The sequence below is a fragment of the Montipora foliosa genome, chromosome 14 (genome assembly GCF_036669935.1).
Source record: "Montipora foliosa isolate CH-2021 chromosome 14, ASM3666993v2, whole genome shotgun sequence".
Classification (NCBI taxonomy): Eukaryota; Metazoa; Cnidaria; class Anthozoa; order Scleractinia; family Acroporidae; genus Montipora; species Montipora foliosa.
This window is the reverse complement of record NC_090882.1, coordinates 12,982,157-12,992,156: the sequence shown is the minus strand read 5'-3', so window position 1 is coordinate 12,992,156 and position 10,000 is coordinate 12,982,157. Positions and strand designations below refer to the sequence as shown.

Below are 10,000 nucleotides of genomic sequence, written 5' to 3'. Positions count from 1 at the left end.
ATACAATCAGATTGTAAAATCTCGTGCTTTTAGTTAAATTTGCCATGCACAGTGAAAGAGAATGTAAACATGTTTTACTAACTTTCAATGCAGTAATATAGACAAATTAGTTCAAAAGGATCTCAATCTCCAGCATCATAGAAGCTTTTATAATAGACAAGAAGATTTTGCACATCATAATGTTAAGATAAACCAGTGAATTTACACTTACAATTTTACTTTAAAAGACTTTCTTACCAGAACAAACCTATTAACTCATACATAACTCACACATAATACATTACATAATTAGTTTGCTTATAATAGATCCCATTTTAAAATAGTTAAAGTGCTACTATGGTCAAAAAATCACTTCCTTTTTTTTTCTTCAGATTTTGAAAGTGTGATTGCTTGACGCTTGACTGGTAAAATTTTGAGCTTTGATTTTTATCGAAAGCCTGTTTACTTTGAGTGTAAGTTTTGGATTTTACGGTCCGCCATTACTCACGTTCCAAAGTGACCGATTGGACCTCAGAGGGTTGGATCTAAGAAAAAGTGACGTCATTGACTCACTAGCTTAAAATTTCAGCGTGTAAACGCAGCTTATTATATATGCAAAACACGAGTTTAAAAGTCTGAAAGCCCAAAATTCCCGTGTTGCATATTAATTCAGCCGCGTACACACGCTTTGCATTCTTAAACTAGTGAGTCTTTGACGTCATTTTCTCCTCGATCCAGCTCTCTCAAGATTTTAAAGTTAATAATGGCGGACCATTAAAGAGAAAAATTCCAGTTAAATAGGTATCTTTTTTAAATCAAGGCTTAAAGCTTGGGTAACTTACTGTTTAGTTAACATAGTTTTGAAATCCAAATAAAAATAAAAATTGATTTTTTGGTCATAGTAGCAATTTAAATTCAGTGTAAGGGTAAAATAATGAGTTTCACACTTAACGTACTAAACTTTTAAAGCCACATTGATATACGCTGTGGGCTGCCCACTGTGATGACGTTTTCCATCTAAGCCACAAAGAAATCAAAGCTAATTAAATATTTATCACTTCGATCTGAGAAGAGGTCCTCTATTGAAATATTTGAATGCGATGATTCCAACAGTCCACCACAACAATTTGACCATTTCTCAGAATTGCTACTGAACATGGAGAATAGAACTGCCCTGAGTTGTTGCCCTGAGAGCCAAACTTACGAACTAACTTACCACTGGGCAGTTCAAACACCTGCACTCTATGATTGTTTTGATCACAGACAACAACATGGCCTGATTTAGCTACTGACAAAAATCGAGGCAAATTGAATTCCCTATCCCCACTCCCTTTCTTACCAAACTGATACTTGCACTCCCCCTCCTTAGTAAATACTTTGATACTATGATCACCTGAGTCTGAAACAATGAAATCATCTCGCCACTGAACGCAATGGACAGGAAAACAAAGAGATCCAGGCCCACCTATCTTCTTTAGAAAATTGCCAGCAGGGGAAAAGATCTTAATGAATTTGTTATCCGAATCGGAGACAATAATATTACCATTGGAATCCAATGATAAACCCCAAGGATTATTGAGCTGGCTATCGAGCCTTCCTTCCCCACCAAACATACGGATGTACATCCCCTCCCCAGTAAAAATTTGGATGCGATGGTTATGTTTGTCTGCTACTAAGACATTTCCATATTTATCAAAGGCTATCCCATAAGGGTTACTAAATTCTCCCGGACTCCTACCTTGGCATCCAAAGGATTTCACAAAATTTCCCCTATTATTGAAGATTTGAACTTTGTGCTTGGATGTAACTGCAATTTCATCCTTGCTGTTCACAGCCACCCCCTGAGGACAATGAAGTATCCCATCACCCGAGCCTTGTGCTCCAAAAGATAAAATAGGCTTGACATTAAACGATTTAACCACAGTCATAAAAGGGCTTCCGCGAACATATTCCCTGTTAATCTTAACTGACAAATTAAATTTACCTTCAACTTTGGGCAAATAGCTAATGTTGTAGGTCCCGTCTTTCTTATCATTTACGTTAAAATTTGCGACGCATGTTTCACCGCGCTCATCTGTCATTTCTACTGCTACAGTATCCAGCTTATTGTAACACTGTTTTCCTAAAGAGTTCCTTGTGGTTAAGCGAAATTGAGCCTCGCGTCCAACAGTTCCTTCATTTAGTCCTCTGCCTTCAACAACTGATTCCGCTGCTCTTGTTTGGTGGCGAGAGTCCATTAACAAGCCGATTTCTCCGCTGTTGAAATTGTCCATTATCCTGTGATTTTTCACGAAAACTAAATCAAACAGGCCGACTCCTTGGTTACGGGCAACTGGCTCAGATGGATTGATTTCTTCCAGAGTCTTCTTCAACACTTTGCCAAGTGTAACCACTTCTACGCTTGTGCTTTGCGTTAAAAGTTTGTCCGCTTTTTCCAGTGCTGATTCAATGGCTTTTATTTCCTCCTGAACAGCGGTCCTTTTAGTTGATACAGTTTCCAGCGACTTTTTGGTTTCCTTTTTCAGTTCGGACAGGATAATTTTCTTTTTCGCTTGAATTGTTTCTCGGAATGTTTTGATCAAGTTCTCAGCAAACCTTTCTACATCTTGTTCCATGTTTTCGCTTTGCTGAGCGATATGAGCACGATCCTCGTCAAGTTGAGTGGCTATGTTCTTTTTTTCTCTTAAGTTATCGTTTTGCTTTTGCAGAAGCGGTGTGATATCGATCTTTTGGTCTTCGGCTTCTTCTTCGGTTAATTTAACTTTATGACCTGAGTGATGCAAGATGACACAAGTTTGGCAAACCGTGTCTTCGCAATTCTGACAAAAAAACTTCAATTCTTCTCTTTCGTGTCCTTTTTTAGGGCAAAACACAGGTCGCTTTAATAACTCCTTATAGTCGTCGTCTTGAAAATCTCTAACTGCCAGAACACGGTGATCTTTGCTGTCTTGCATCACGTTGTGCGCCATTATGCATTGCTCGCAGTAAAATTTTCCGCACTGAAAACAGTACGAAGCTTCTGAGCTTTTCTTGTGACAGTTTCCGCATGTTACTTGCGCTTTGCTACACTCTTTAATTTTAAGGGCATCGATCAACCCGTTCACGAAGAAACTGATGGGAAGATCCTTAAGATCTCCGCTTGTAGGAACTGGGCTAACTCCTTGGCAATTTGGACATCTCAGCGTATTTTGACCGCCCTTCGCTCGATGCCACTTGGTCAAACAGTTCAGACAAAAACTGTGCAAACATGGAAGGTGTCTTGGATCTTCAAAAATATCCTGACACACCGGACACGTGACGTGTTCTTGGAGATTATAGAGCAATTTTTCCATATCCATGTTGTGTGTCGGCGCGTCTTCGAGAATTCGGTGTATTTTGTTCCATGCGTTATAATCAGCTTTTGTAGGAATCTGTGATGTGTTAACCTTAACCAATCCCAGCGCCCGGTTTCTGATTCTATTGTTGGAATGCGCCTCACAATAAGAAGAAACCAAAGTACATAGAAAACGTCGTTGAGTGTTAAGCGTACGAGGAAGTGATTTTATGAGGACCGTATGAGAGTATACGTATGAAACAATTTTTAGATATCCACATCACGCCTTCGATTTTATTATTCAAGGAATCAGCAATGCGTTAACCAATTCAGGCGCTCACTGTTTAAAAGTGGCTATTGATTACTGTTTTGTTTTGGTTTGTGACGCTGAAATGGGGTTTCAAATATAGCACGATTTAGGCAGTAAAAAGGTTAAAGACGTGAACTTCGCCCACTTAAAAGCTTGGCTAAGATCACGAAGCATTGCGGGCAACTTGTAAAAGAGTGGTAGTTATGAACCAGTGCAATGTACGGTCAGAGCAGTGCTTGTCTTGTAAGTGGCGTGTAGGAAGGCCTCGCGTGAATAGTCAACACGGGACGAGGACACTCTTAGACATCTTAGACAGAACTTTCCATTTCAAAACCTAAAACAGAATGCGCTGTGTACACCAGAAGGAACCTTAACTAGTTAGTCCTCTCCTCTGATATGTGGCAAGGCAAAGTTTTGCGCAGATGTTGTGTTCTTTGGATATTATTTGACATTCAAGTTAAGAAATCCCTTCAAATTAATCGGATTTAATCAAAGAATCTGAATTGTGCCGTGTATCCTTGGCGAATATTCTTTTCGAAATTTCATCGGAAATCATCGCGGTTGGGGAGAATCGTCAGCATCGAGTGTGTGGTTAGGGCTCGGGACTTAACAATCCCGAGGTACTACCGTGATGTCTCGACTGGGCATGTGAATTCGCCAATTGGTCTGCTTCTCGCGAGTTTGGATTCTTGAAGATATGTTGTGTTGAATTCACTGGCCCCGAAAAATGCCTGCGGTCATCTGTCGACCATGGACTATAGTGCGTTTCCAAGGTTGTGTTTTTGTTCTCGTTACTGAAAATTATGTGCTGTGGATCCACCGTTTAAGTTACGCCGATTAATTGACCCGTAATAAAAAAAAACTATAGCATGCATTGATTTCCCTCTTTTACGCCGGACAACTTTAATATGCATGGAATTGGAAGAGGATCTAGAATACTTTTGTGTTATCAGAAAGGAACAAAACCAGCTTTATTTTTGGTGACAGGTCACGGAATAAGACTCGTGCAACCTTCGAAAAGTGCTTTTAGCACTTCAAAAATGAAAAAGTGCAATTAGGAATAGTTTTACGATTACCATTACTTACTGCTAGCGGTTGATATTTGTTTTCTGTTTTTACGCCCAGGGCTGAATTCTCGGGTCATTTTACGATTAATGATAACCAAGTGAGACCATGGGTGATGGGCTCCTGGGAACAGGGGAACCATTTCCAGGAACTCCTGCTGACCATCCATGTTTGGGACTTCTGCACCTGAATTAATTAATTAATTAATGGGCCCTTAAGCAGGATAGTGATCACATGGTACAAATCCGCCATATTGGGACGCAAATTGCCCTCTGGGACATCTAAAACAAAGAAAATTAAGATTAACTGGCTTTGTTTTAGATGTCCCAGTGCGCAATTTGCGTCCCAGTATGGCGGATTTGTACCATGTGATCACTATCCTGCAAAGGGCCCATTAAAGGACAATATCTCGGTACAAATGGTCTGTTTGGGACAGTCATAGATGTTCCTGCAAGTTATGTTTTAAGTTGAATTTAGCCTTGCAATTGATACCTAGATTGTAGAAATTTTATGACAAAAATCAATTCTTTTCCAAGAACTAAAAAATCTGGTAACATGTCTAAAATGTGACGACATTTCTTATGTAAACTTCACGTTTTCTAAGAACATTGAGCATTGAGAGTACATTTGCTGTTTACAATGCATGTGGGATTGTTTTTACAAAGGTACATGACATAAAATGAAAGGTAGGCCCCCCCCCCCCCCCATCTTGGCATTATTTTTACTTGATGCCCCCCTCCCCCGGTCAGGCTTTTCAGCCCCGCCCTTCCTGATAATTATTGCACGGTCCCTTAAAAGTGTGTTCTCTAATTTCTTAATCCGTGGTACTGCCCTCGACTGGGTTTCGCTCTACTCTAACCGACCGTACACAACTTACCTTAAGGACGGTGCCTACTAATTCAAACATATTTTTGCCCCGGTTTATGTTCATCCAGGAAATGTAGATCTTCGCAAGTATTATTGAAGTCCAAAAGGGAAATTGGGGGTAACCCCGCATTTTTCTATGAATGATATTTGTAAAGATCTTTAAAATACAAAGCAATGTATGCGTTCTTTCTCAAATTGAATCTTGATTATCGCTCAAAAATGCATGGTTACCCTCAGTTTTATTTTTGGATACCAAGAGTACTTACTAAGATCTACTTCACCCGGTTAATTGTAAACTGCGCAAAAATATCACTGTATTAGTAAGGATCACGGATAGGAAACCCGAGTATCTCGAGATGCGTAGAACGTGTGCGCAAAAGCAATAGTAGGTACCGTCTTTAATCAATGGGAAAAATCGCAGTCTCGTGTGCTCAAATGAGGGGTGCCTTAAGACTGTTCCCGGGCTTATCCTTTGTTTACTCTATACTGACTGCGCCACTGGCAGACATTCTGCGACACCACAAGATCCAATTTTCACTCATTTCAAGTATACATCTTTTTTTCGACAAACAATGATTTGGAACCAACCAATACAAGAGACACTATAGATCTCTCATTAGCTTCTTTTGTTCGTCCACCAGCAATTGTGCATTGCAGCATTGTTAACTGTGTCTGTAGCGATTGGTTGCGAGCCACGTAAACAAACTAACACTTAATAATTATAAAACTGAGCTTCTTTACTGCTACTCGAAATATAGCCCTCATCAGTCTCGACTAGCCTTCTCAATCCCCTAGAAATATTGGTGTCATATCTGATAGTGCTATGACTATGCTACCTTATCATGTGTTAACCCCATTTGTAAATCAGCTTTCTACGTACCATTTGCGTAATAGTTCACGTATCAGGAAATTTCCATCCAGAAAGCCGACCACTGAGTTCCTAATCTCGTACCCAGATCTCCCACGGTCATACAGAGTGAGATCTTGGTACAAGATAATTGGGTTCTATGTCCATGCTTTTGTGTCCTCTAAACTTTATCATTGTAATACTCTCCTTTATATCGTGCCAGAAGCTTCAGTCTGTGCCGAACGCTGCTGCTCGCGTAATCACATGCGGGAGACAGGGCCGAGAGCCTTGTTAAGTTGCATTGTGGGACTGTTTTGGGGGTTGCGTGCGCAGAGCAAGAACTCAAGATGCAAGAGCTGAGCTTCCTCAACCACCAGAATATTGTACAATGGCAATTTAAAACGATGGCCCGCTTTCCAAGGTGCAAAATTGTAACCCGTAGTTAATTCAAAACTAAAGTCTTTTTGCTTTGCAGAGTAAACGACTGCATATACAGTGGCTCGTCCCTAAAACAGTCCCACAATGCAGTTCTAAAAAAAAAAGAAGAAAAAAAAGCAAGGCTACAGCGTGAGTAAAGTCTACTGCTTATGTTGTCGGTTTTCTCAAGGACAAAAGCAAGTCAATTAGTTTGTTGGTTGGTATTCGAATCAAACAAGGCCACAACTGTGTTACTGGAAGTTTCACCCCTCCCTTGGGTTTACGTAGTCGTTTGACCGTCTTCTAAAGTCACCAGCAAGCCTCCTTTACTGAAATGCTTTTCCTCTCCTCTGTTAGCAAAGGAGAAGCTATTGTATCATCAACCCCCCCTCCAGGAGAGGGTGCGGGTTCATTTATCAAAACAGATGCTGTGCGTGACGGCACAATTGACCCCAGAATGCACAGCAAGAATCCCTGAAAAATCCTCAGGAAAAAATGGACTGAGCGAGCAGCTGATTTCAGGAAAACACCATTGAATTGGCGTGTTTATCCTCCTAGGTATGATCAAAGGATAACCGTAACATTACAGGAAATAAACCGGAATCAATTCGCTTTCAACAAGAGATCCACAATATATTAGACCCTTCCTCCTCAAAAACTGTTAAGTAGAGACATACGATGTGTAAAAAGACGTTCATTTTACTTTTACCGGTATTTTATTTCCAGAACAAACATATTGTTAACTCACATGTGCAAAAAAATCGTTTGCTTATACTACATAAGACAAAAAAAGCTTTTAAGTAATCAGTCCAATAATATGAGTCTGCAAACCTTGCAGTTGTCTTGTTGCACGAAAGGCAGGCTGGGCATGCGTAAGAGTTTGAGCTACGACGATCGCCACAAAGTCAAGCAAGGTAACTTAGCAGAAAACAACAGCAGCAGCTTAGCAGGCTCGCAGAATACAATAAATCTAACTAAGCAAGTCATGAATGATTTATAAAGTAGGTGTAATGTTTGCTATTTACAAAAGGCCATTACTACTCAATAGTCGGTACTTATTTGAAATTTGTTTGGATACCCAAGCACAGTATTACATCATTCACCAATTGACAATGGCACAATGACTTCACTTGACTGAAATGTTTCAGTTTGAAAGTAAGCTTCAGAGCTTTACATTTTCCATTTTTGCCACACTAAATTTGACGGTGTAGGAAGCATAAATAATATGTTTATTTTGCAAAACTGTCTTGCTATTTAAGGCAATACTAATGTTTGATACTAAAAAGGTGTTCATACACCTGTTAACTTCAGTGGAACACAGGAACCAAGTCAAGCCCAGTTAATAAGGCTTCAAAATATTCAATACAAAAAGGAAATATCATTGAAATTGAACATTTTCGTAGTTTTTGATTAACAACTTCAATTTAAGGCAGAGTAGGACAATGTGTAAACACTCAAACAGTAATGTAACTTGCTAAAAATGTTACATTGAAATACGCTGTGGGGATGCCAGTACAGTGAAAATTCTCACATGGAAATCGAAGGTAATTGAATATAATAACTTTGATCTGAGCAGAGACCCTATGATTTAAATATTTGAATGCGATGATTCCAACAGTCCGCAACAACAATTTGACCATCACTCAGAATTGCTAAAGAAAGTGGATAATTGAACTCTCCTAAGTTGCTGCCCTCCATGCCAAACTTACCAACAAACTTACCATTCGGCAGTTCAAATACCTGCACTCTATGATTGTCTCGATCACAGACAACAACATAACCTGATTTTGTTACTGACAAAAAGGTGGGGCAATTAAACTTTCCATCCCCTCTCCCTAGTTTGCCAAACTGGTGCTTACAGACCCCCTCCTTCGTATATATTTTGATACAATGATCTTTATAGTCTGACACAATAAGATCATCGCGCCACTCAACGCAGTGAACAGGAAAACAAAGAGATCCAGGGCCACCTATCTTCTTTAGAAACTTGCCAGAACGGGAAAAGATTTTGATCGATTTGTTATCCGCATCAGCAACGATAATATTACCACTGGAATCCAATGATAAACCCCAAGGATACTGGAGCTGGCTATTGAGGCGTCCTTCCCCACCAAACATGCCGATGTACTTCCCCTTCCCAGAAAAAAATTGGATACGATGGTTGCTTGTGTCTGCTACCAAGACATTTTCATCTTTATCAAAAGCTATCCCATAAGGAAAATTAAATTCTCCCAGATTTCTACCATATGTGCCAAAGGATCTCACAAAATAGCCCTCACTATTGAAGATTTGAACTTTGTGCTTGGATGTCACTGCAATTTCGTCCTTGCTATTCACAGCCACCCCCCGAGGATACTCAAACATCCCATCACCCGAGCCTTTTACTCCAAAAGAGAATAGTTTGGGATTAAACGATTTAACTACAATCATAAAAGGGCTTCCGCGAACATGTTTCCTGTTAACCTTAACGGACAAATTGCATTTACCTTCAACTTCGGGCAAATAGCTAATGTTGTAGATCCCGTCTTTGTTATCACTTATGTTAAAATGTGCGACGTATTCTTGGCCTCCCTCGTCTGTCATTTCTACTGCTACATTATCCTGCTTATTGTAACACCGTTCTCCTAAAGAGTTTATTGTTGTTAAGCGAAATTGAGCTTCACGCCCAACAGTTCCTTCATTTAGTCCTCTGCCTTCTGCGACAGATTCGCTTGCTTTTGTTGGGTGTCGTGATTCCAAGATGCCGATTTTTTCGCTGATGACAGTGTCCAGTATGCTGTGATTTTCGGTGAAAACTAAATCAAACAAACCGACTCCTGTGTCACAGGCAACTGGCTCAGATCGATTGATTTTTTCCATAGTTTTCTTCAATGCTTTTCCAAGCTGAACCACCTCTACGCTTGTACTTCGCGTTAGAAGTTGGTCAGCTTTTTGCAGTGCTGATTCAATGGTTTTTATTTCCTCCTGAGCAGTGGTCCTCTTAGTTAATACAGTTTCGAGCGACTTTTTCGTTTCTTCTTTCAGTTCGGACAGGATAATTTCCTTTTTCGCCTGAATTGTTTCTCGAAATGTTGCGACCAAATTGTCAGCAAAGCTTTCCACATCTTGTTCCATGTTTTCGCTTTGTTGAACGATACGAGCGTAGTCCTCGTTAAGTTGAGTGACTATGTTCATCTTTTCTTGTACGTTATCGTTTTGCCTT

General features: G+C 40.0%; 2 protein-coding genes across 2 annotated transcripts in view; both read right to left on the bottom strand.

The window, feature by feature from the left end:
• Positions 1–57: 57 nt before the first annotated feature.
• On the bottom strand, positions 58–3,431 carry LOC137984983 (E3 ubiquitin-protein ligase TRIM71-like). Its single transcript, XM_068832356.1, has one exon. It carries the CDS (start codon positions 3,315–3,317, stop codon positions 1,059–1,061), a length of 2,259 nt encoding a protein of 752 aa, XP_068688457.1. The 5' UTR covers positions 3,318–3,431; the 3' UTR covers positions 58–1,058.
• A 4,044-nt stretch (positions 3,432–7,475) lies between these two features.
• The window catches only part of LOC137984625 (E3 ubiquitin-protein ligase TRIM71-like), a 3,439-nt gene continuing 914 nt past the window's right edge, over positions 7,476–10,000 (bottom strand). Inside the window, exon 1 of the mRNA XM_068831825.1 lies at positions 7,476–10,000. This exon is cut by the window's right edge and continues 914 nt beyond it. Within this exon, the coding sequence (XP_068687926.1) occupies positions 8,380–10,000 (1,621 nt within the window). The 3' untranslated portion in view covers positions 7,476–8,379.